Source organism: Drosophila montana, unplaced genomic scaffold, assembly GCF_035044405.1.
Source record: "Drosophila montana isolate Dmon_TW-CO22-7 unplaced genomic scaffold, ASM3504440v1 contig_3848_1, whole genome shotgun sequence".
Taxonomy (NCBI): Eukaryota; Metazoa; Arthropoda; class Insecta; order Diptera; family Drosophilidae; genus Drosophila; species Drosophila montana.
Window position 1 is genome coordinate 233,217 of NW_026998720.1, and position 27,121 is coordinate 260,337.

The window sequence follows — 27,121 nt, forward strand, 5'->3', positions numbered from 1 at the left end:
TGTTGCAGAATTGCGCTTTAAACATGTTGCGCTCTGCTTTTTTATATTTTTTATTTTCTCTTCTTTTTTTGTATTCAGAAAATGTTTGAATTTTTACTTTCGCATGTGCGACTTGATTTCCGTTGCAAATGGCTACAGGGAAAAGTGCGGACTCGAATGGCGGTTGGTTTGGTGTGGGGCGTGGCATTATAAGTGATATTGAAAGCGTTGCGTTTATGGGCCATTGTATTGGGTAACGACGGAAGGGCAATACCCGAATGCCTTTTATTGTTAAATGGTGCGTATGATTTATATATCATTTTATTTTTATATTCAACACAATTTCATGTGCTTAATGCTGATTTCACTTTCTGTCTGGGTTAAAGGAAATCCTCTTTCTCACAATTAAAATTCCTAGTAGAAAGAATCCAAATGCTTGGCAATTAAAGCACTTGTGAAAATCTGTGAAAACGAAGCAGAGCTGAACTACATAAATTGATGTCAAAGCAGCAATCAAAACTGACAAGGACATGAGATAATGCACATAAAATATGTCAGAAATGCTTGACAGGAAAATATAGCAAATACGGAGACAAATACGGAGGCCAAAAATGGCCTGGACAAAAGAAATGCGAACAAGCGGGACAAATGTTTGCATGTTGTGGCCAAATAAACTGAATGAATTTAAATAGATCCGCTACCCAGCCCAAAAGAAAAGCACAGACAAGTAATAAACCCAAAAAGAATGCGGCAACTGATATACGAAAAAAAAAAAATATACGGAAAATCAAGACACAGACTGCAAAATGCCTCCAAAGCTAAATGTAGCCATGCAAAAAGGGAACAAATTGTTCTGCAGGCAGGAATGGCATGCCAAGAGTAACAAAAACAACAACAGCAACAACGGCAACATTGTGAGGAGACACGCAAAAAGAGGCGGAACTGTCGCCGTTGCAAAAATAATAATAAAATCTACAAATAGATTTTAAGCAATTTCACTTGTGAGCGAACGCAATAAAAATCAAGAATATTTGCCATGAGTTTTGCCGCAAAGGAAGCTACTCACACACACACATACTGATACGAGCCTGACTGTAGCAAAACGGAAAAGTAAATCGGCGGCGTCGATGGCGTCTACTGATAAAGCGCAGCCATTGAAAGGCGCAGGCAAGGATAACAGAACAGAAAGCAGAGAAAGCGATTAAACTACATTTTTGTTGGCCTCTCTCCCTCTGTTGTGCAGGGCTTTTCAATACATGTGCATGCAAAAAGGTTGCAGGATATCTCAATAGAGTCACGATTATTTACACGCCAGGCACTAACATAGTTGGCTGTGTGTATGGGAAATTGAATTTCACGCAGAGCGAAAACAAACCCAATCGAACCCAAGCAAAACGGCCAGGCCCATCAAAAAAGAAAAGAAAAAAAAATTTATATAATAAAATCATGCTTAAAGGAAATTTACGCCGTCCAACGTGGAGAAGTTTAGTGGAGCATCCTCGTCTTAGTGTCGCACGTGCGCGCCGTCGAAATGAAAATCGAAAGCAATAAAAAAAAGTGAAATAAAATAAGAGCCAGGAACAACATGGCGTATACGTAATGTGAGCCAGTGTGTGCTACCGTGAACGCCAGACTTGACAATCAGCTCGGCAAAGAAACGTTGCATACTTATTGGGGCATGCAGTCGGTTTGACAACGGCACTAAAGCGCCAATTTTGTTGCTGTAGGGAAAATCAAATAAAAATATCAAGAATATATGAAAAGCACACGGCAGCAGACCACAGGCATTTTTCAATTTATTTTTCCTGGTTACGGCAAACCTCAACAATGATGATATTCAGAAAGGCAAAGAAAGAATAAAAAAAAAATAGTATATTATATATAATAGGCAAACAAATAACCAGCTGAAAACGTATAAAAACCTAAAGAAAGTAAGTAGCTTTCACATTCGCAGTTGAAGCATTATTTGAGCAGGCAATTTGACTGAATATATGAGTTTCTTATGCCAAAAGCAGTGGCAGCCGCTGACGTCCATATTGGTAAATGTGACTGCCTGGAGAAATCAGAGACTTTTCATGAATGCTACAGTCAACAGATTTAGTATACAAGTATGTGCGTCTTTTGTGTAGCTCACAGAGGGCTCACTCACAGTCGGGCTTAAACAAATCTAAAAAGCGGCAAAGTGTGTTGTGTAACAGCAATCAAATAGTGTTCTTTTCTATCTGCCACAATTAATAATTTCAAAAATGCATGAATATAGCTTTAGTTGGATCTAATATTAACTATTTGTGTTCAAAGAATTTGAAAATATTAAACAAGAACAATTGTATGAATAATTCCGATAAATATCTAAAAATTTAAACTGCTAAAATGCAATACTGTATATATTTGTTCTTAAATATGTTGTATATAAAATATTGAATGCTCCTTGGACTCTTCATCAATAGTTGCTTGGTTTGGCCGGCTTTTAACGAGTGTAGAATAAATATTGCCCAGCACTCAGACTTGAAAAGCCTGCTGGCAAGTGCTTAGGCCAGCTAGGCTTGTCCATAGGCTTTGGTCGTGATGACTGTTGGGTAACAACAATTGCTGCCAAATTGGGGGTGCGAGCTGCTTGGCTAGGTAAAAGCCAAATGCCATTCGAATGGCTCACAAAATTTGCATTTTTAATTCGGCTTTTTGCCAGTTTTGCATAATGCCGCCGCCGACGACGACGACGCGACGTGTGTCAGTTGTTGTGGCTGCTGATGTCAGCTGCCAGTTGCCAGCTGCAAAGGGTCCGCACAACTTTGTTAGAGTAAACCCCGAGAATAGCGAAATTGGCTTGTCAGTTAGCATTTGTCGCTGTCTCAGCGCTCAACTTTGGTCGCAAGAGAGTGTCCTCCCCGCAGCACCCTCACCAACAAGTTCATGTCGTCCAAGTTGTGACTGAATTAATATACAATTGCATAGCTGAAGGCGCATTTAAATAAACAAACTAAACACGTAGCAAGGGCGCAGGGTGCGTGGGGAGTGGTGATTGGGCGAGGGGTGAGCAAAAAGGGAGTTTTGGGAGGGAAACTTTTGTCGCATTCATAAATATTCATAAATAAGCACTAAGTAAAACATATTTTCTGTTTGATAGCCAGGGCCAAGTTTTGTTTACAGCTCGCGGCCCAACAAAATGGCAGTCAATTTTTGTCAAAACTGTCGCCCTGATAAAACTCATTAAAGCGGAACTGCCAAAGCACGATATGAGAGCAGAGGAGAAAAAGAAAAATACAAAAAAAAAGAAAAGAAAAATGGGAAGAAAATCAGGCAAATACTTTGCGCTTCATTACAAGTCACTTCCGTTTCCCCCATTGTTGTTGCTGTTGTTACTGTTGTTGTTAATGAAGGCGCAAACCCGCCACGCTGATCTCTATCGAAAGTTTTCGGCTTTGATGATATAGCCCACTGACACGCCCTCTCAAAAGCGGCATGTGGGCGTTCGAGGCGCAGCTGTGCGCAAGCAACAACTAAATTAAAATTTACAGCACTTAAAATGAAAACGTGCCAGTTTTATTAAATTCATTTTATGGGGCCGGCACACAGAGAGCGAGAGAGCGTGAGTGAGGGGGAGTGTTGAGAGTGGAAAATGGAAAATCTTGTAATAACGAATTTTCCCGCTTGCTCAGTTGCTGCTGCAGTAGTTGTTCTTGTTGTTGTTTGGAAATAAATTAGACATTTAATGATGACCGCAGGCTGTTTGCTGATTGCTCCACAACCGAACTGGACGTCGACAGACGGAAGGACTCAGGCTGAAAACTTGCGCATTTTTACTGAGATTTATTTAATTTAATTGAAGTTTTATTGAACGCAACGTTGCGGCACTAAGTCCAGTAGATATACGAGAATGCGGTTGTAGCTTAAAGCAGCTGCTGAAACGGAAAGCAGACGCAATACAAAATTGTATATTCCTCTATAAGGACTCAGCAGAACTGCAAAGCGAATGCGTTCTTAAGCAGATATTTTGCATTATACATGATATACAAAAGCTGTACTCTAAGTACATATTCCATATAGACTATATAAAGTTTGCTCTCTATCTCCAAGTTGGCAGGGGAAAAAAAAAAGAAGAGAAACCAGAATAAAAGTTGCTTTTAAAGTGCATTTTATTTTTAATGGCTTAGAACTTTGGCCAGCCATGCTGTCTAGGCATTGCATTTCCACGCTGCCCTCACTTATTACTTTGCATTTTAGTAATTGAATTAGAAAACATAAAAAGCAAAAATGACAAGTTTTTGCCTCTGTGGAAAGCATCGTCGTTGCCGGATTACTTTCACTTGAGCGCTTCCAAAGCTTTTGACACTTGTCTGCAGCAAGGATATGCCAAATATATGCTGGCGGTCATCAGCTGGGGACTTCAAATGTCCATTGTCGGCTAATGAAAATTAGAAGAAAACGGCGTCCCTAATGCACAGACAGAAAGAAACAGAGAGAGAAGGCACATTTGAATATGAATTTCAATTTATTCTTGACGCTCGCCTGCGCCGCACATGTCTAAGAGTCGCACCCCAAGGACAAAAGCCCCGCAGACACAATCTCTCTCACACACACAAACACACGGAGAAGCACATTTTAGGGGTCGCCCAGCTGACTGGCTGCCCGTCTGAGCCAACAAATTGCAGCAGTCAACAACCTTAGCCAAGTTTAAGGTAATAAGCTGACTAAAAGAAAAAGACGCCAAGACGCTGGCAAAAACTAAACATTAAGCATGCACACATGTGGTGCTTGTGGGCGCAGGCGGGCGGCCAAGGTGGCAGGGGGACCAGGCAGGCCGGGCAACGTCTTTACTCGGGGCCAAGTTGCACATGCATAAGTTATGCTTGGCAAAGTTCATGCAACTTCCACGCATTGCTGCAGGTAGAGAAACTGGCGCGACTTTAATGCTCCACTTTAATTATTTCAGCTCAAGGCGACGGCGACGGCTGCTGCTGCTGCTTCAAATGCTGCAATGTCTGCTTCAAATCATATTAAAACTTTTTTCACTCAGCTGTGGCAGCCAGCGGGGAAGAGGGCAGGCGTGCGGGTTGGGACAGAGGTGGGGGAAAAAAATTAAGAAACTTTGTGCGCCCGCAAAATGAACTGTACAATGTGTCTGGGTTGTCTTTGTTTGACTGCGTCTCGCATTAACGGCCCAGGACGTCTGCAGGACACCCTCCTAATTATTATGCTATATGCGTGCGGGCAGCAAAACAAACGTACCACTGGACTCCACTGGTCATGCCTTGCCACACCAGTCAAGAGAGAGCCCAAAAGGAAAATATAAAAATAATAATAATAATAAGACGGAGCAACTCAGTCGGAACTGGGCACCAGCAGCAGCCAAAGTTTACAGTATTGTTGTGGCCAGCTAATGTCCTCATCCAGTGCCTTGCTCTAGCTATCTTCCGTCTGTCTATGTTTTCTATGTATATAGAGACTGTATTTCTGCCTCAGAGCAGTATCTACGCATTTTCGATTTCAATGCGAATAAAGCAACTGCCCCAGAGAGCGCAACAGGGAAAGAGCTAGCGATGGAAGGCCATAAATTGGCAATGGCAGACGCAAATCTACAGCAAAACGAATAAATAGGAACAAAAAAAAAACAACAACTTTTCCTTTCAGTCTGTAGACGCAGCACTTAAGAGCCACACAGCCCGGCTGCTAGAACATGCCCAGAACTGGCAGCCAACTTCAAATGCAATTAAGTCTCGAGGCCAGAGAGAGAAATCTCTGCCAAAGAGTTGCTCCACAACAATTTCACGCGCTGGCCAGCTCAATAAAAATGGCAAAGGACTTGAGTTAATGCCACAGCCACAAAATGCTTTTCTCTCTTATGTCCTTGCTGCCCTACCCCCACACCCCCTCCCCCACACCACTCTTCCTACGTCTTCCTGTTCACACATTGGTTTTGGCTGGCATTGCATTGTACAATGTGCGGCATTAAAAATGGCGCTTAAAAAAAGAACACAAAATATAATGTAAAAAGAAGAGTGAAAAAATAAGAAAAATTATTATTTCACATTTAGCACGTAACGCACATAAATCCTTTTAAATAAACGTTTGGCACGTTTTTTGTAATATTTTTGCCAAACGACGAGTCCTCTGCCTCGCTCGCCGCAACAGCCAGCCAGGTCTGTGGCGTGGCCAAGGTCCACGGTTGCCAGGTAGACTGGACCCTTAAGTCTTATCCTTGCCAAAGCTGGCGCTGCTTTTTTAATTTCTTTGGTTTCCTTAAAAAATTACTTAAAACAGCGACAGCCGCCGTAGCCGTAACAGTAGCAGACACTGCAGACAGTTGGAGCAGCAGCAAGGACAACGAGCTGGGGATTATCCTGTCACGACTCTCGAAGCACGAGCTGTGCATGCAAATGGGTTACAAGCGATGCTGGGCGTTGAAATTAATCACAGTGCATTATAGTACTGGACCTGCAGGGACAGGGACAGGGGCACAGGCAGGGGCGTTACAGCACAAGGCGTAGAAATTGCTGTTTTCTATCACTCTCGCATCCTCTCTCTCTCTTTCTCTCTCTCTCTCTCTCTCTCTCTGTCTCTCTGTCTCTCTCGTTACGCTCTTTTAATTGAACGAGCGTAGTCGAAGTTATCCAGCATTAAGCATAGCATACTTTTCAGCGCACTTGACATGCATGAGCTGCGGCAAGTGTCCTGCCACTAATTGCAGCAACGTCTTGGGGTATTCATCATGATGTTGCCACAGCGAAAATATTGCATAATCGCCAAGAAAATGCAAATGATATGCGAGATAATTTAAAATTTGTTTTTTCTTTTTTGGCTAAAATCGATGCTGCAACTGCCACTGCTGCTGCTGCTGCATTGCAGATAAAGCCTGTTCCGTGGCATAACGACTGACACGTGAGAAGTTTTTAACACGTACACACAAATTTACGAGTGCCACACACAAACATACAAAACTCTATTTATTTATTATATTTCTCTCTTTCTGGCACACACTCTCCCGATCTCGCTCACTCTTTTTCTCTTTCTCCCTCTCCTTCTAGCTGTCTGGGGCTGTGTGATTTATTTGGCGAGCTGCGGCAACTGAGTTTAATTCTGCTTTGGCTAAAATCACTTGGCCGTTGCAGCCACTGTCTGAAGGTGCCACTACGTAACACGCGATAAGGCCGCACACTTGAGGGCGGCAACCGCAAAAAAAAAAACAAAACGTAAAAAAGTGAAGAAAATACAGAAAAGCAGTGAAAAACTGAAAGCAATGCACAAGGAAATGCAAAAAATGACACGATATCGTTAAGAGCTTCGCTTCTAACAAGCGCGTGCCCAGGCAACGGAAATGCCTCGGCCCCTGTTGCAAGTTGTTGTAGGCAACTGAATGCGGCGCGGCAAGTGTCGCCGGCGATAAGCAGCTCTAGCACGCCCCCTTTTAACCCCTTGCGCCAACCGCCCACCAAGCAAATGATATGCAAATGTGTGAAAAGCCAAAGGACAACTACGTGGTGCGGCTGAGAGGGGCGGCTGTGGGCGTGAGCGTGAGAGCCTGGACTTGACGGAGTAAGCGATATGCCAGAAGCTTTGCAACCCTTTTGCCACAGGTAGATTGGTACCGGTTACAGGTTGTAAGGCGAGGGGCGGGGCGGCATGTAAACAAATGAATGCTTTTGCAGCAGTTGCATGATTTATGCCTCAGTTTTCGGTGGCTTCATCGTGGCAAACTTTAAGTGCCTGCTTCTGCATGTGAAACGGCCATTTAAATTTATGAATTTGTTGGCAGACAGCGCACGAAAATCAATAAGTGCCACGTTTATCGATGTGGCGAGTGAAGTATCCGCTGCTAGAGATGACAGCGATACGACAGGGATCAGCAACGTATATGTGTGTGGTAAGGACCACATGGGCTTATGGTTATTCAGTTGCTCAATGTACTCAGCGCGATGCGACGCATAAATTTCAATTTTCAATAAAATGCTTGTAAAAAATGCGGGTAATTTGCGTTTTTTATTTGTTTGGCTACACACACACACACACACACACACACACGCACACACACACACACACACGCACGCACAACCACAACTTCAGTCATGTGCATACATAAAGGCTACAACGGCATTCCATATATATATATATATATATAGCTGTTTTTTATGCGGTCGCTTTTAAATGGGTCCACTTGAAGTGCTAAAAAAATTGTCATATGAAAAATGCATAATAAATGTGCTTGATTGCCGAACCAAGCGGATTGTGTGAGTGTGTGTGTTGGTGTGAGTGCGCTGTGTGGCATGTTCTCAAGCCTTTAGAGCGTGCAATACACACAGTTTTGGGGTTTATACGCTTTTATTGACGGCGACATTGGCTGATTGATTTTTGCTGATATTGCTGGGGCGTTATCCAATGGCAAAAGAGGCGGGCCACCTAACTAGACGGCGAGAGCTAAAATAGTAGCAGTAAAAATAAATAGTTGAAAAATTCCAAAAGAGTCATAAAATGAGTATATACTACGTATGGCTTGGGCATATATCAAACAAGGGGTAATAAAAGTTCGAAACTGCTTTGGTGTGTCATCAGCCGTTGAAAAATTGAGAGGCAAAAAAATTAGGGAAGGAAACCTTAGGCAGATTTAAGGCAAACTAGGGATAACTAAGAAGAGAAATAAAGTTACATTTAAATGTAAAATCACTTGAAAAAGTAGTTTATTTCTAGCAGAAGGTTCTCAAAAATTGTTTTTAAAAGTATATTTGTAGTACTTGAATAAATTAATAATCTAAGCTAGTTAAATGCTTTTAATGAATTGTAACAAAAAAAAATGTCATGACAATTGTTCATCTACATAATTTAATTGGCGAAAAAACGATTAAAAAAATGTAATAATTAATGAACATTCGAATTATTGGGCTATACAGATGTTTATTACTATCTAATTTATACAAATAAATAGTACTCTCTTTTATTGTACATTTTTTTGGTTTATATAAATAAAGAAAAATTAGTTAAATCAACACAATGATAAATTTTGCCAGCTTCGCCCCGCTTGTGTACGCATTTAATTAATTTCCGTGTCAGGTGTGTTTATTTTTGTGTTATGTTTAATCTTTGATGAAGTGGTTCAATGCGTTAATCAGCGATTTTACATGTGGCAGCGACTAAGCAAACAAAAATATTTGCCAAAAGCGCTGAAAACAATGTTTTTGCATATAATTCATGTGCCGGCGTATTAAATATTTAATGTGTTTCTAATTGTGCGGCAAAGTCAACACACCCACTCACACACACAAACACACACATACATATACGTTTACATGTATGCACGTATAAATGCTGTGCGTAAATTATGCAGCTGCAAACATTTATCGTGAGGCCTCTCGCATTGCCAAATGATTTATTGTTTTAAAATTAAAATTTCATGTGTTTAGTTAATTTGGCCAAGTGCTCAGCTGGCCAAAACCAGAGAAGAGCCGGGCTTAAAACATGTACATTAAAACTAATTAAAATTGTAGACAAGCACTTACGCTAACTGTACTTGTTAATTGCTGTTGTTGTGGTTCTTTTTGTAGTGCAGTGTAATAAGCTTACCTGCAATTAGAAGAACAAATATAAAATTAAATAATTAGTTTCAGTTGCGAGTTGTTAGCAGCTACCGCCGCACCACACTTGGTCACTTGTGGCCCAAAGGGGCCGGCACAGAGCTGTCAACGCGTTTGGCCCGCAGGCACTGAGTTTCTCACACATGCCGCAGGTAATTTGTTGCTCATGACTAATGCACAATGGGCCGAGATTGGACAAGTTAGCTTGGACTTTGTCCAGCTAGCAAAAGGCTCGCATAAAAAATAATATAAAAAAAAGAACAGAGGACAACAAACAGACAAGCAACAATATCTCATGGCACGTCAACAAAGTCCCAAAGGTAACGCACACACACAGACACACCGACAGACACACCGACAGACACACCGACAGACACACACGCACATACACACACGCAGCCAATCCAAAAATGGCAGACAACGAGCTATTGCTTGTTGTTGCTGTTGCTGCTGCTGCGGCTGCATCTTTCAATTGAACCCTTTTTTCCGTTCGATTCATTTTCGTTGCGTCTATAAAAACCGGAGGCAGGAAAATTGAAATGACATAAAATGAAAATTCCAGTACGTGCGCACAATATAACCCAACGTCCATTGGGGATCATCAGCAGCTGCCCCATCACATGTGAGCACAATAAATGTACAAAAAGTAACTTCAAAGTGCCGAAGCTTAAATACCCTAGCGCAAATATTTTAATTTCATTTGTACTCAGTAAAAAAAAGGTGTTCGCATTTGGGCCCTATATATTTATATATCAACATTGATCTGATGATGATAATTAAATTTGGTCACTCTAGCTTTAACACGGGAAAAGGTACTAAGTTTTTCCCATTTGGTTTGATTTGAGAAGGGGGTTATCAGCGGTAACATTTGGTGGCTACTTTTAGTTTTCCCCGCCATCTTTAAGGTTTAGTTAAGACAATTTAAAAACTATCGGCTTTAATATCGTTCAAGACAGCAAGAAGAGCATTGCCCAAAAATAATATACCCTCTCTTCAGTTTGAAAACGTGTAAAAATAAAACACCCTTTGCAGTGATCCCCCGTTCCAACACCTAAAGTAATAAGTATTCGAGAAACATCGAGGAAAGCGTCCCAAATATATGCAACGTGCCAGCAGCCTTGTCGGCATGTTCCTTAAACTATGCCATTCTATTCTGCTTACTCATCGCTCACAACGGCTCACAAATAATCAAGTTAGTAGAGGATCAAGCAAAAATGTCACAGATTGTCATTCTCCACCACTCGCACTGCCCTGACCAACTGTGACTGTGACTGTGCCTGTGCCAATGCCACGCCCTGGGCCCGGTGTGGGCCGCCTGTGCATCCATTTAACGCCCGCACGCCAATTACAATGACAATGAGTAATTATTTGTGCAAAGATCAGAGCTCGAGCCCTCGAGGCAAGGGATTTGGCCAAAAGGAATTTTAATGGCAGCTGCAGCTGTTGCAGCAAGGGGAAGACGCCACAAATTGCTGCCAAATTAATTTTTACTCAAATTTTAATTTGAATGCATAAAGACTGAAAGACCATTCCCATTAACGTGGCATTCATAGTAAACGCTTTTGTTTTACAAATTTCATCTTTCAACCTGTTATCAGTGGGCATTTTGTCCTGTCAATATGCGAATATGCAAATGCCCTGCTATTAACAATGGCGCGCATTAATTACATTTTGGATGGGTGGTGGATTGTGGGGCGACGACAAATGAAAATATGTTGGCTGATTTTGCCGTTTCGTTTAATTACCCAAAAATTTAGCACATATGCAGAAATGAATGTGACAACCAGGCTGACAGCTACGAAATGATGTGCTGCGTTAATGATAACGATGCCACCTCTCAGTCCGCACAATGGCCAACAATTGGCCCTGGCAATGCCAACGATATGGCATTAGAGCACGTTCACATAATGCCGAACAACCCCCCTTCTGTCGAGCCCTGATGGTCACTAATCCCGTTGACAATTTGGACATTAAGTGGGCGACGATGTCTGACATTATATCAATTACTCAATACCAACCACCAACTGAAATTGAGCATTGCATTTGATGTAATAATTTGATGCACTAACATTTTGCGGCTCTAAAAATGGCGATTGGTGATGTGGTTGTGTGTGTGTGGATGTGTCTGTATGGAGTTCGACAGATGTACGCAACAAATTGCCATTCATATACTGCGGGCTAGTGCCACGCCCACGTACTCGGACACCCCAATAGCCAGGCGAATAGCTACATATGCAGTTGTGATTTAATTTGGTGCCGCATGTGCGACAATTTTTGGCCTCAGGGGACAAATTATTTGAAACCTAGCTTGCAGCTAGCACTGAGTGCTTGTCGTGAGACGAATATTTATTTTTCTAGGTTTCAAGCCATAAAATGTTTGGAGATTCGGTTCAGAGTTTTAGGCGGTTTTCCACACCTGTGAGCCCGGGTTTTGTTCAAAACGTGTTTCACATTTGGCACAATTTTCATGACAATAAATTTTGCAATATATGATGTATCAATTAACCAATAAAAAAAAATGATTTTTAACTAAACCAACGTAGAAAAATACTTTCGTTAAGGTTCAGTTGATTCAAATTAAGCCTATTCGGCTTGAGGTATTTAAACATTTATATCTGGATTATGGACTGTTAAAATAAAAGGATAAACGTGTTTTTGTTTATGGTAAAGTCAAGCCGTCGACCGCCCATCGCTATTGTAAAACCTAGTTCTTTAGTCTATCAAGGAAATATTATTTTTTTTTTTTCTTTTTATTTGTGTGTTAATTTTTTACATTTTTTTTAGCGCTGTCTTTTTTGAAAACCAGTTTATTTTTGGACATTCCAAAAGGGTATCTGAATTGGCCGCTGCTATTCGCATATTTTGTTTAGACATGAGCGCATTTTTTACATTTCTTTTTGGTAGTTTTTTATAAAAGTGTTTTAAGGGATGTTTACTGTGAAAATGTGCGTTCGTATAAAGAGTATAAAGTGTGCGCGGCATTGAAAATTGCTAAACTCCTATATTTTTCTCTATTTATCTATAAGGATATACCTATGCTCTCTTTTGCTTTGATCTATATATATTTTTTTTGGTTTGGGGTTTTTTTTATGATTTTATAATTTTTTTGGAATTTTTTAAAAAAAATTATATATTTTTTTCTAGGAGATTTTTCTGTATGTTTTTTGTTGTATTTGTACTGTGCGAAAATTGTTTTCAGCTTTTAGTGTTTTTTTTGCGACCACATTTGCGAAAGAAGAGTTTTTTTTTTCATTGTGGGATACAATCGCTTGCGACGGAATCTTTCAAATATTTAAGAATCTAAATGTGAAGTGTCCAACGTAAAATTTAAAAGTGTTCTTACGGTGCAAGCTACAAGCAACTACGATCATTAAAAATAGTACACTTTTGGGAGCAGCAGCCTAACATTAGCGCACCACTAATATTAGCTGCTCAAGTCTAAAGCTGGTGGGGTGGTCGGGGGTGGGATTTTAAGGGGTTTTATATTTTGTTTTTGTTCGTGGTGGGGGATGTTGGGAGTGGCCGCAGTTTTCGTTTATTTTTGTGGGGCACGTGAATTCTTTTTGGGCTTGACATCGTTCGTCAAATGTTGTACATGCTCCTCCACAATTGTTTCCATCTCGGTCTGTTCCACCTTGTTGCGTATATCACTCCAGAGAGCTGTGGTTGCCTTATCGACCATATTGTGCCTGGGCGATGGCTGTGCGCTGTTTGACTTGGATGAGGTACCACTCGGTTGCTTGTGGCCCGACTCATTGTCCGAATCTTCAGTGAGCGGTGCCATCTGTATAGTGGGACCATCGTAATCGTCAAATATTGAGTTCAAATTGCGCGTAGATTCCAGCCGACTATAGGAGGCTAAGAAAATGGCGCGTATGCGATCAAAAGTATCTGGATCGTATACCGAACGCGCCGTGTTGGTCAAATCGAACGGCTCCTCGATGCACAGCTCGTTCCACTGATGTATATCATTTTTGACCGCCTTCGATGCGCGGCATGTCTCCACCGGCAGCACACCGCCGACCCGTATCGAAATCGCAAATTTTCCATACTCAAAGATGCTGTAGTAATGCAGAAAGCTAAGCAGCAGCTCGCCCAGTGTCTGATGGTTATCCGACTGATACGGGGCCATTACCTCGTTCATATCCACATAGCCAAAATCACTGGGCTGTAATATGCAAAATTTCTCCGGATACATTTTGTGCAAACACGGCAACACCGGCGGATCGACGCCGGCCTGTAGAAAATGTATAACCATCAGCATTAGGGAATAGCTGGATATGGTCATATTCTTGGCATTGTTGATGTTGTGGTATTGAGCCCACTGTTTAATGGTCAGCGCAATGGGACGTAGGCGCCACTCCAGCTGCGAATAACAGTACAGCAAATGTGTATTACGTATGCCAACCGAATTGTTGAAATTGATGTCCACCTCCACCTTGTGGCGGCGATCTGTAAAACGCAAAATGGGCACACGCGCCTCAATCAGATTAAATTCCTGAAACTGTTCGGTTGCGTTCAACATTTCGCGCATTATTTGTAAATGATAAACGGCCTCCATGCGTGGATCAATATTGGGATTGGTGCAGGCGAGCATGCAAATGTCCATGTCGGAGCACTTGGAGCCAAAGTATGATATCGATGAGCCCACCAAATAGACACCATAGCGCGGATAGACGGCCTGTTGAATGGTTTAGCAGTTACTCTGATTACACAATGGATTCACACTTATACAGAAGCAGCAAATACCCACCATGGTCACCTTATAGATGAAACGCCAGAGGCGCATTTTGGTCTTGAATATGTGTCGTGTTTGTTGCGCCTCGCGAAACTTTTGCCAAATGGACAGCGTGAGGGGATCCCATTTGGAGCGACTGGGCACCGAATGCGGTGGACGCTTCATTTCCACCAATTTGGCGCGTGTTAGAAAGCGATCCGCTGGCGTATAGCCAAAGAATTCGTGCCAGTAGCGATTCTGCATGGTCAGCGGCTGATCGTCATCCTGTGTATCATCCTAGGCGAGATGAATGTCAGATCCTAGTTAATAGCCAACTTCAATAAATGCCTACCTTAATTATGTTGCCCTTGGTGGAGACGGCCAGAACCGTTTTACTGGAACGTGCCGAGGCATTGCAGGATAGCGCCGATGCCTCCGAGCAATTATCCTCATCAGCCTCATTGGCTCGGACGAGCTGCGTTTTTGGCTCCACCAGCATATCGCCGCAGCAGTGTGATGAACATTTGAAGCCATTCCTGATGCCATGTTGGCCCTTGCGCTCCGACTCCCGCAAATGATGCATATCACCAAAGGGTATCAGATTGGGCCCCTTTAGGTCGGGCATTTGAGCGCTGGTGGCCAGCGCCAGGCAGCTTATCGTAATCTTGCGCACCATGGACTCCAGCGAGGCATCGCTCTGTTCGCTCTCGGTGCTGTCACTGGACGAGCTCGGCTCCAGACTGGCATACGACTGGCTATCGCAATCGCCGCAATTGGTGCGATTTTGTTGATTGTTGCCCACCTGTGGATCGGCATCCGATGAGAACTCCGCATTGAGCGCTGCGGCATATTCCACGGGGCTGCGCTGCTCAAAATCTGATTCATGATGATGATCACCGTCCGAGGTACCGCTGCTGGCGGCCGTTATGCCCGGCGAATCCTGATCCTCCATTTCGACATGCGCCTCTGGAAAGTGCGTAATTGCCACCGGATAGCCAGCGTGCTCCATGTGCCTCGAGTGATACGAGCGCGTATGCTGGCGCTGCATCTCCGTGAACTTTGGCATGCGACGCAGCGGGGGCTGATAATTGCCAGCTGGCTGCTGGGCACGATGCGGTTGGCTAACCAGCTCCATGCCCACATTGGCTGTCATGTATCGCGCCCGGTTGCGATAGCTGCGCTGCTGGTGATTGTACGTGGCTAGGGACACACTGGATGCCGTCTCGACGCGCTGCTCGAATTGTGTCTTGGATGATGACGGCGATACCGAGTCGGATGAGTGCGAGCTGCGCGCTGTTATCAATTGGCTCTTCGAGCGCTTCAGATGCCTGCCCGCTGTGGCGTGATAGCTGCTGCTGGCCTGAAAGCCGCCGCGGCGATTTATATTGCCCGGCTCCAGAGGATTGTGTCCATTGTGCAATGAGACGGCCGAGTGCTGTTGCGTGCCGCGCTGCAGGCCTGCGCGTGGATCAAATGGATGCCGGATGCGCGTGCCAGGTGCGCCCATGGTTACATTGCCGTTGCTATTGTAGAATGTCTTGGACTCGCGTGCAAAGGACATCGGACCATTTGCATGACGTCCTGGCCCAAAACGTTCGCGTGGCGGCGGTGCTGTCGGACGGCCAAACCGATCCACAGGCGGATAGCCATTGTTATAGCCATCCTGTGGGGGCTCCTGTTGTTGTTGCTGCTGCTGTTGCTGCTGCTGATGCTGATCTGCATTGGGCGATTGTTGTTCGGCCACGGCTGACAGGTTTGGCGAGACATGTCGATAGCCGCCTCGTGGCAATGCCGTCTGGTTATAATAGCCCGGAAACATGAAACGCTGCGCCCCATACGGATGTTGATCGAAGCCCAGCGGCATCATGGGAATGCCGTACTGTGAGGCATAGCCCTGATTGTACGGATAATTGCGATCGAACTGCCACACGGCATTCTCTGCATGCCACAGACGCCGCTGCGGGCCACTATACCCCGGGCAGATGAACTGGGGCGGCGACATATTTGCATTACCAGAAGCTGGCGTAGCGGCTGCTGCAGCTGCTGCTGCTGCCGCTGCCGCAGCTGCGGCGGCGCCGAAGCCCGTGCTGGGCGAATTGGTCCCCGATCTTGGCACAATCGGCACGGCGGGCAGCAGCGGCAGCTGTGTCGGTGGCGGCGGAGGTGAGGTGCGCAACGTCCGTGGCGTTATCGACGTGGGCGTGGGTATATCGAGCGTTACCCCAGCCATATGGCTGCCAATGCTATAGAGAAAGCCCATCGAGTATTTGTAGCCGCCCGGCGGACGTGGATACGTTTGCGTCAATGTCTTGTGCACCTTTTTCTTTCTCCTGGCACCTGGCAGCGGAAACTCATTTGGATCGAGATAATCCGATTGAAACTCCGAGCCAGCTTCCGAGTCCGTCTCCGCACTCAACGCCTGCTGCTGTTGTTGCTGCTGATGCTGCTGCTGTTCCGGTTGTTGTTGTTGCTGCTGCTGATGTTGATGCTGCTGCTGCTGTTGGTATTCGGGTGTTGGGCAGGTTTCGTCAGTTCGCATTTTTTCGCTAGAACTTACGTTTGTGCTGGCCTCGATTTCTGCATAGGTTATAGGCGTAGATTGCTCCACAAACTGCGGCAAGGGTTCCAGCAACATGGGTCTTGTGTTGGTCGCTGCCGCCGCTGCGGCTGCAGCAGCCGCTGCGGCTGCTGCTGCTGTTGCTGTTGCTGTTGATGCTGCTGCCGCTGCTGCTGCAGCTGTTGTTGCTGTCGAGGACGTTGCTGTTGTGGTCGCTGGCGGCGCTGATGTGGCCGTGCTGGTTGCACTTGCCGCCGCTGCCAGCGCAGTTGACATTGCTACCAGTGCGGCGCAATTACAAATTAAACGACATATAGTTCAATGTTCACGCAAATACAGAATTTTCTAAAAATCCTATAGAATCTAATGCGCGGGCGTGTGCTTAACCAAATTGCTCTAGACTTGTGTGTTCTTTATGTGCCTCAAAATGAGCAAATATTTGACAGCAATCTACACGCCTTTTCAGCAGTCCCGAAGGTTCAGCCCTGTCACTTCGACTGTTCTATCGTTCAAAGATGAGTGTGCGTTCGTGATTTACAAATCAAAAAAATAATTAATTAAATAATTTAAATTAACAAAAAAATCAAACCGAGTGTTTTGTGTTTTCTTTCACTAAAATCATCGTCTTCGCATTGTTTCTTAAATGTTTCGCATGTATTGTTCGCTTCTTTCTGAGCCTCGTCTTTCAATGTTTAATATTTAAGTATTTTTCACAATTCCACAAAATTTTTATGCGATTTACACAACCGTAGAAAGTCAATTGTCATCCGTGTGACAAGTGTCGACATTTGCAGCATGTTGCAGAACAGTGTTGGTAATTTTACAAAACAGTGCTTGCCAAAATGCAACAGTTCACTTTATACCGTTATATAACTGTACAGTTTAAATAGAAATGCATTTATCTTCGCAAATCATTTCACATATTGTTAATCAGTTTTATACGGGGTTGCTTCCCGCCCAACTGATATAAATAATCCAAATAATTTGAATTTTATTCAGAAATTAAATGGGCATAAATTCTTACTGGTTAAGTATAAGTATAGTATAATAATATGGAACAAGCCAGTCCGTAGTGCATGTATTTAGAAGTGAAATGATTGCAATAAACCATATATTTATGAAGTCAAAGTGTTAATTTTTCCGGTAACAAGCACATCTGTGTACTGCGTAAAAGGATTTTCATTTCCTTTTAAATTTGAAATTATTTAATTAAACACAAAAAAGATTTTATGGTTTTATGCATTTTCAGTTTCTCCAATTAATAATCTTACTTTTTGTATAGGATGAAATAAAATTTTAGCCTGGGATTCGAACTAGCCAGAAATTTCAATCTGAATTCCCATTTTTCTTATCTATATTTAGTCAAATTAAATTGCGATTATAATTAATATAGAAATTCAATTGAAAACCAAGCTTGGTCGATATAACTAAGAAAAACCAATTAGGTTCGGGCTCAAGCCCCGGTTTATTGGACACTCGCTTACCTAAGCTTGTGTTGCATCATAATGCCAATGCTGCAGCAAATCCATCACAAATAATGGTACACATCTCATTTCATATGTAGATAGCATAAATATATTTTTTAGTTTATTGACAGCTCAATTCTGAGTTGATGCTCCACTATTCTCACATCAAACATGCCGCTGGAACTTATATAAAATATTCTTATATATCAGTGGCGTGTACTCCCTCCATTCCAGACGGACAGATTTCAAAGCTCGTATATAAACTAAAGCATCACTTGAGCCAAATTCTTTGACGCATCGACAACAAAAGACGCACAAAGCACGCATATAACAACAACAATGTGTAAAAAGCTGACACAATTTGTGGCAAGGATGATAAAATGCGAACAAATCTACGCCAGACACTCAACATAGTTCCATTTTCAGCTGGTTTGCCTGGTGACATAAAAGAGCGGGTGCCAACGCCCCTCTTCTACCGCCCCCATCCCCCATACCCCACAAAAAATTCCATTTACAATTTGATTTGCTTATGTAAATTATGAAAATTGCCCGCAGAGAGTAACCGCAAGTAAGATTCGATTTGGCGGCTTAACAAAATGCAGCCAACAAAACGAGACTCACAAAAAAAAAAATGCTGAATAAAAATTGTTCATTGCTTTTTGGCTGTAATTTGAAACAAATCAAATTTATTGCCCAGACGCACAGGCGCCGCCATTGGCAATTTTCAGTTGCGGATGCGGCCAGATGCGCTGAGCATATGAAATGAGCGCCAGGAATGAGAGATAACCAGAAGATTGGGCTGGTAGCTAGGTAGAGCCACACATACATGTCCATACATATAGTATACATACATAAGCGGCTACGGGGCGCACATATTCTAATTAGATTTATAATGCAACAAAAATGTTATGTTCTGTGCTGTGCCAAGAGATTTTCAAATTTAAAATTTTTGAATTATGCTCGACATGGCCAGATGACACACACAAAGACCGGGTAAAAGGGGTGGCTGGGCAGAACTTGGATTTGGAAATTGCAGGAGCAAAACCCGGATTCAGGCAGCAGATAAGCCACCAAGGAACGAGAGGTACGAAAATCTGTGAGTCATAGTCATGGCATATTAGTGTGGTACGCTTTTGGTTTTCGGATTTGATCCCTCGGCTCCTCGTTTCATGTGGCCTGCAATGCGTGACGCGTGTTTCAGATTTTCGATTTAGCACACACTTTTTATTCCGTTTTTTTTTTTCCTTTGCTGTGTGACTCATTGGCAAACTAAAAATTAGCCAGCATACAAAAAAGTTTCATATTACATGCAAGCAATTTGCCAAATAAACTGTCAGCAACTGTGTGTGCTGGGAGGGCACCGGCCTTAGGAAGATGCCATTGGTTTTAGCATTGGGCCTTATCGATCGAGCACTAAATAATTCACAGAGCAAAATGGCAAAATATGTGCAGCTTGGCAGGCAGGCGGGTGGCGGGCAGACACTGCCACGGCAGGCATTCCCCAGGGCACGCACAATAATAATCAGCAAAGGGGCCACCATCACCATCACCACCACCAAGTCTGCGTGGGCTACAGGGTTGCAACGGTCCAGTCGAGACTACCTACTCTATATATCTGTCCAACTACCCAGCAGCCGCCGCTCGAGAGGGGGAATGGTAGTGTTCTGGCAAAAAAAAAAAAAGAAGAAAAATCGACGCAGCTGAATTATTTCAAGGCAAGTTTTAGATTTCGTTACGCAACGGAAATAATGTGTGACAGGTAATTAGATTAAGCTAATTTTGCTTTTATTAGCAATCAGGCTCGTCAGTTACGCTTTGCGCATTTTGGTTAATAATTTTATTAGGACTCAGTAGCGCAAAGTGAGCCTCGGAGCGACATTGCTCCTCTCACAGTTATCGTTAATAACGCGCCAACTGTACGTCAAATTTGACAGCCAGTGTTGCATGCGGCTGTCAAAGTGGCTGACAGCCCAACGTTTGCCGCAATGCAACACTGGCCAGCAGAGTGTTGGCAGCCGAGCACGTGTGTGTGTGTGTCGGTCTATCCGTCTGTGTGTCTGCGAAAAATCAAATAATTAATAATTCATGCGACACGATTGACAGTGCGCCCATCTGAACCAGAACTCTTTCTCGTACTTTTTTTGCGCTCTTTTCTGTTTATTTTGAGACTCGTTCAGATAGTAAAAAGAGTTTATTGGTTTTGTGCTATATGCATCATTCTGTTCGATCGCCCATCTGGTGATATATGGAATATATACATGCCTATATCCGCATCGGAAAAATCTATATCTTTAACAGCTTAGCCAAATTTGAAATGAAGACAATAAATGAGGTCTCTTATTTGCCTACTCCTACTGTGGGCGAGCGATATCCCTGGATTATTATGGCGATTATAAGGTTTTAAGCTGCTATTCGATTGTGAGCGAGTATTACGCAGTCGGTAACACCCGACGGAAACTTTCTTACTTGCTTTTATTTATTTGGCTTTTTTACAAGCCGCCTCATAAATTTACAATTACAGATGCGAATGTGCTGTCGTTGCGCCTTTTGCGCTTTGTTTTTTTAATTTAATAAATTAATAAAACAGCAACGTGACAACACTGGCAACGCGGCCGGGCTGCCATCAAAGTGGCAAAGTGTTGCCATTTGCATTTTTAATGCACTCGCTGCGTCGCGTAAAAATAATTATCAACTGAATTGATGATGAGTCCACGAATGGAACAGGAACAGGAACGGAAACGGGTATGGGAATGGGATTGGGTACGGTAAAATGGCCATGGAAAACTGAATGCCTGAGAGACTATGAGAGATGATGGGCACGTATGTGTGAGTGTGCGTGGCGTGTCAACACGACCACTGCCACGCCTCCCTTGTGGGATGTGCTGCCAACAGAAATAAAAGAAAAACTTTTTGGAAATTGAATTTAACAATTTTGCGTGTCAACTTTGTTGACTTTTAATTGAAAATTTGTTGGGACACAAAAAGAAAATGTTTTAGATTTGCCCGAGCAAATTCCATACTTTTACTGAACATTTCACTTTCAATTCCCGTTAATTGCATAGAGCGAATTAAATAATGAATTGCAAACAAAAAATGGAATAACAAAATAAGAGAACTTCAGCCCGACAATTTATAAGTGCGGCAAAAATTTTACTTTTCCTTTTTAGCACACTTTGGCACAATGGGCGGCGGCGTGCCAGGCGCTTCCTCCACTTCCTGGGCGCCCATTGCAGCCGGAATTTTTGTAAGGGGGGGGGGAGGCATAACTGCACCTGGGTTGCCGTACCTGGCCGTAGTTAACCCCAATTATGCGCACAAAGCCCAAACAGCAGAGACAGACCGAGGGAGAGACAGACACTCCAGAACTAGCAGCGACTGCGACGTGCGGTAGTTGAAATATTTAAGCAACAGAGACCAAGGAAAAGACCATGGAAAATGCTATAAAAAGTTCGGGCAAAGAGTAAGTAAGATGAAATGCAGCCGCAGGCATTAAAATAATAAGGATAAGGAAGCGCTTGTTAACCACGAAACCGCTCAAATATGAATGAAAGCCAGTTGGAGTCGGCGTCGAAGTCGGAGTCGGAATCAGCGCAATGGCCGTAACCATTGTCGAGAGCCGGAGTGAGTCAGTGTGCCGCTGACGGCGTTGCCGGACCGCCTATGCCGCGTGTTCATTATGCGTTTCCTGTTTGCATAAGCTCAGCCCAGGCCGGACCAGCCCAGCACAGCCCAGCACGGCCCAGCTTGGCGAGCTCTCGCCCGAGGATTCGCTGGTTGTAATTGTTCTGCTGCCTGTTGTTACTGTGGCTGGCAGCACAAAAAATGCCCTGACCCAAGCTCCATTGTGCAGAGCGTTAAATTTTGAAAGTTTTCCTTGCCATGCCCTGCGGACTATTGACAGAATGCGAGTTGAGCTAGGCGAAGCAAAAGTGAAATTTCCAAGAAGAGCGTTAAAATAGCAAGAATTTTAATTATGAAACGCAAATAGCGAGTAACGTGTAGCCTGTAATGAGTCACTAGCTGCGAGTAACGAGTAGCGTGCTGCCAGTTGCTTGCGCCACCTGTCAAACGTTTGCCTACACTGGCATACATATATATTTACATGCACAGGCCAATCGCATAATTATGACTTCGGTGGTTACAGTCTGGCAAATTTTCCATATGAATGAATTTCGCACAATTAACCATAGGCAGCCGAGTCAGGGGTGGCCTCCACCCAGTTACATGTCAGCACATAGAAACATCAACACGCCCAACTTTCCATTCACAATTAAGCTAAAAATACACCAAAGACAGACGTCGGCGAGGTGGTGTGTGTGTGTCTGCTGTGCGTAGAGCTACAATAAAATTTATTGTCAAGTGCAGTCACAACGGCTCAAGATATGTAACGGCCGGGCGCCTAGGTGTGCACAACAATAACAACAACAACAACAACAACAGCGTGACGAAGTTTTTTGGTGTGGGAACATTGGGGACTGGGAATCTCGCTGTCGCTCACGTTGCGACTGGCAGCCTGTGACGGGAAGAAAAGCAACGGCAACAGCAAAAAAATCAACAACGCAATCTTAATGAAGGCAATAATTCAAACAAAATGCAAAATTCCCTTAACAAACTGTAGGAAGTCAGCCAAGACGAGTCAGCCAGCCAGTCAGTCAGTCAGTCAGTCACTTACTCACTCACTCACTCAGTCGCTCAGTCAGTTGCTGAGCTCTTGGCTCATTCATTTCATTTTTCAGTCAGACCTCCGACACAACATTGAGAAATTGCCGCCTAGTGTTGATGTTGCTGTTGTTGTTGCAACACGCTGACAAGAATTCCTTGTTGAAATTAAATTTTTACAAAATCAAATAAAATTCAATGCGTGCCAAGCGGCAGCATCAACATTGTGGCAACAACTCCCTCGACGTTTTACCATATTAATTAGTTTGTATTTTAGGCATACGAAATAACAGAAAATTGTTTAACATTTGCCCTGTAGCGTACATTAAGTGGCCACATTTGTCAATTTGCGTTTTGCTGCCGGGTCAACTTTATTTTTGGGGGCATCTCACACACACACACACAAATGGGCTCAAACACGGGTCCGATCCGTGCCCGCACTGTAGTTAATGGCTGCACATTTGCCTAAATAATGAGCCACCGGTGTATTGCCTTGAATTCGATTTGGCTTGATTAAAAATATATTTCATTGTGTAGCGAACTCTGCGCCAAGCGGGGTCTGTTGGAGGCCGAAATGCGTTGTTGGCTGGACAGCAGAGCGATTGCAGCGGCAGCTGAGAAGCTAATCAGCAAAATGTGGCACAGTCGACGAGGCCAAACTATATTGATTAGCAAGACGACAAACGGAACAAATGGTACCATCGGCATCTGTCGACTGCGCCTTACTCTGTTCCTAGTGCTTTGATTATGCTGCTTCTAAAACTGTAATTTTTAAGAGTATGACTCAAACTGTGACTCTTAAGTTGGGTATTAACACTGTTCCTTTAATATGACTGTAAACTCGGGCATTAAAACTGATATTAAAATTATGATCGTTAAACTGAGGATTGAAAATTGAAAGATGAGAATTTTATTTTTAAGGTTCAACTTTAATTTTGATCATTAAAGATCGTCAAGAGCTCACAACAAAATTGTCGATCTTCTCAAGACTTAGACGCCGATTTTCACGACCTGCAAAGCAGTTAATGGGCGTGGCAAATAAAAATTGCCTGAAATAGGGAGACATCTCACACCCAATCTACTCGATTTTTTCGATGGCAACAGCGTATTAATAGCAGCTGCTTTTAGGGAAAGAATTTGCAAAGAATTTGGGCATAAAATTACAGATCATCAGGCATTTTTCTGGCACATAAATTCAAATGTTAGCATTTATTTGCATTTTGTATACAAATTTAAAAAGGAAAAAGAATCCATCTAGAATTTTCACAAGCGAATTTCCCAGCGCTTTGCCTGGGTTTCCCATAGAACAGTATGTCCATTGGCTTTCAGCTGTTAAGCAGCTTACAAAGCATTTGAAGAAACTTTCTCAAAAGCCCTGAACTAAACAAGCAATGCCCGAAGAAGGACAGACGGAGAGACAGACAGTCAGTCGAACTGACTACAAAGGCGCTGCCATTAAGCTACTCATAACCTAAATATTCGAGCAGAGCGAAGGCAAATACTTGTCGCGGTAGAGGGTTGAGGGGGTACGGAGGGGGGGGGGGTGCGGTAGTGACTGCTGCTGCAGCAGGCGGCACTTATGTCAAATGCGTTTGCGATTTGTGTCAATAAACGTTGCAGCAGCTGTGGCAAACAGCAAAAGAAAGAATTTTTCTATTATCTGTGCAAAGTGTGCGCGAAATTGAAAATTGCAGCCGGTCGTCAACGTTTTTCCTCCCCCCACATCCTTTTCACCAGCCCCCACCGCCTACCCTTCTTCGCCCGTCCACTCACAGTTGTCCTTGCTCTAGCACTAAATTTTCATAGCGCTGCCAGTTGATAAACTCCAATATGACAGTGGCAGAGGCAATGGCAGCGGCAACAACGGCCCGTGCGCCTTGGCTTATGCAAGCATTTTGTAAAATTGCATTTGAGTTGCTTTTGCTGCTGCTGATGCAGCACATTATTGCAGAGCTGTGTGGATGGGGACAGGGGATAGGGATAGCTACATATGAGTGTGCTTGTGTGTGTGTGTGTGTGTGTGTATGTGTGTGTGTCTGTAAGTGTACATGTCTTTATCTATATAGACATGGCAACAAGTTTACCAACACATTGCGGTTACGCGAAAAAGTCAATTACCATTTTAACTGAAAGAGCGCGCTGGCTGCTGCCTCCACCAGCTTCTGCGATTCCCGCTGCTGTTGGCGGGACTCCGCCCAGGCGATCATCGCATATAGTCAATCAGTTGGTAATCGATTTTGTCTGGCGGGTTGGGTGTAGCTGATGATTCTGGTTCTGGTTCTGTTGCTTGAGGTTAACAAATATGGCAACGCTTTTTACGCACAATTTTCCTTTGGCAAGCAGCGCGCGTTTGCCAAATGGAATGTAAATATTTATTTTTATTTGCAGTCAGCCGCATTGCAGGGTAGAAATTTGTTTGCAACTTTGCTCGACATAATTAGACGTCTGTGTTTGTGTCTGTAGCTCTGTGTGTGTGTGTTGGTGAGTATCTGTGCGCTTGCAAATGATAGTCACACTCGAAATGCGAATAGATTTGCAATATTTGCGCATGCAAATTGCCTTAAGCCACAGACTTGGCTTACACTCGTTGATTTCATTTGGCCAACAAGCGGCGTCGTCGGCGGCGTGTGGCAAAAAGAGGTTGAGGTGTAAGGGCGTCAACCTTCTAAGTATTCATAATTGAATTTTCATGTTTGCCCGCATTTGTGAGCTCTCGAGTAGTGTTTCGAAAGCGGGAATGTTTAAAAGTTCAGCACGCGAATGCAACGCACAAACGCTGCCACAGCGTGGCAACCCCTGTTGAGGATACTATAATATTGTCACGAAATGTGTAACGGATGGAAGGATACATCTACGAATCCCTAAAGTATATATCTCCTTGATCAGTGTCAACGCTCGAGTCGATATAATGTGTGTCTGTTTTTTCTGGAATTAAGACTCTCAGCCTTAGAGGCAGTACATATTTCGGCATCTGCCGAAGCGGGTCACTATATCAAAATACTGCCAATCGAACAGTCACTCAAAGAGATTCAAGGTATTTTAAGTGAACATTTTAAGAGTTAAATTATATTATACCAATCCTATTAACATTAGCATACTATATTATTTAGCTGTGAAACAAAGTTGTCTGTGGAAAACATTTAAATATTACAAGATATCTTGACCGAAGACACAACGAGCCTCACTACATTTCTAGTCAGATTATTTTATTATTTTAATAGCTCATATCTAAACAATCTACCCGAAATAAAGCTATTCTACTTATAACCCCTGTTTCTCAGAGGGTATTAAATATTCGGCGTGCCGTAGGTAGACTTGTTTTTTTTTTTTGCTGTTGTTTTCTTGTTTGTTGGTGGCAGCTCCTGCGCCTTGTTTTAATAACATAATTGAAAAATGACTGAGGCCAGCAAGGAGTTGTTGCACGGGCAGCAAAACAACACAAAAAACACAAATGGAATGCAGCCAGCTTGTGTGTGTCCTGTGTGGCACAGCTGGCTCTGATTACAGGCGCAGCACTGAGGGGTTGTTCGATCGCGTGCAACGCGCTGTTAACATGCGTTTGTCCTTTTAATAGTGCCCCGTTAAGCAGCGGCAACAATAACAAGCCGTGCTTTATTACCGTAAATCAATAAGCAACAGTCACACATACACGCACGCATTCACACACTCGCAGCACACTCGCACAGCCTGATAATTAACTGCAATTTCCTCAACGAATGGCCAACGTTTTGCACAGGATTCAATGTCTTTATTCGCTGCCTGTCATTTTGTCACATTTCCCATTCACTCTATCTCGCTCTCTCTCTCCCTCTGTTCCATTCACTGTCTCTATTTTCTCTTTCTCTCTCTTACTCTCTTGCCGCCCATCTGGCGTTAAAGTAATGAGCATTCCGCGCTCTGGCACAAAATTGAAACTATTTTGCATAGCATTGGAAGTATTTTAATTTGAATTTCTTTGCAAGTGATCAGCGCTGAAGTTGGAAGCAGGCAGCTGGGCGCTGGGTGCTAGTTGCTGGGAGATGGCATCCCATTCACAGTGGTCGCTCGCAGTGGGCGCTACTAATGGTGTCCATAGTTGCTGGCAACATTAAGGATAATTGTTGTAGTTAGCATGTACTTTTGCATTTATAATGTGCCTCATTTATTTCGCCTGCCACTCGCTACGTTCCTTTTCGCATTTCGC

At 43.4% G+C, this 27,121-nt stretch overlaps 2 protein-coding genes across 11 annotated transcripts in view; both read right to left on the reverse strand.

Moving 5' to 3' along the window:
* Positions 1-27,121, reverse strand: part of SKIP (Shal K[+] channel interacting protein) — a 161,706-nt gene that overhangs the window by 59,118 nt on the left and 75,467 nt on the right. The window contains exon 3 of one of the 5 annotated variants that reach the window (XM_064696567.1): positions 9,425-9,528. The exons of the other annotated variants lie outside the window; for them this stretch is intronic. Coding sequence (XP_064552637.1) covers positions 9,466-9,528 — 63 coding nt within the window. The 3' untranslated portion in view covers positions 9,425-9,465. Of the gene's footprint in view, positions 1-9,424; positions 9,529-27,121 lie in introns of those variants that run through there. 5 annotated transcript variants of the gene reach the window in all.
* On the reverse strand, positions 12,725-17,555 carry Gld2 (GLD2 poly(A) polymerase). Of its 6 annotated transcripts, none has more exons than XM_064696629.1 (4): positions 16,814-17,553; positions 14,609-16,732; positions 14,293-14,553; positions 12,725-14,220 (listed from the first exon to the last, which is right to left on the reverse strand). In XM_064696629.1, exons 1-4 carry the CDS (start codon positions 17,087-17,089, stop codon positions 13,075-13,077), a joined length of 3,807 nt encoding a protein of 1,268 aa, XP_064552699.1. In that variant the 5' UTR covers positions 17,090-17,553; the 3' UTR covers positions 12,725-13,074. The 6 variants fall into 6 exon arrangements, with proteins under 6 accessions (XP_064552699.1, XP_064552698.1, XP_064552697.1 ...); XM_064696628.1 differs by having other exon boundaries at positions 14,609-16,735; XM_064696627.1 differs by having other exon boundaries at positions 14,609-16,750.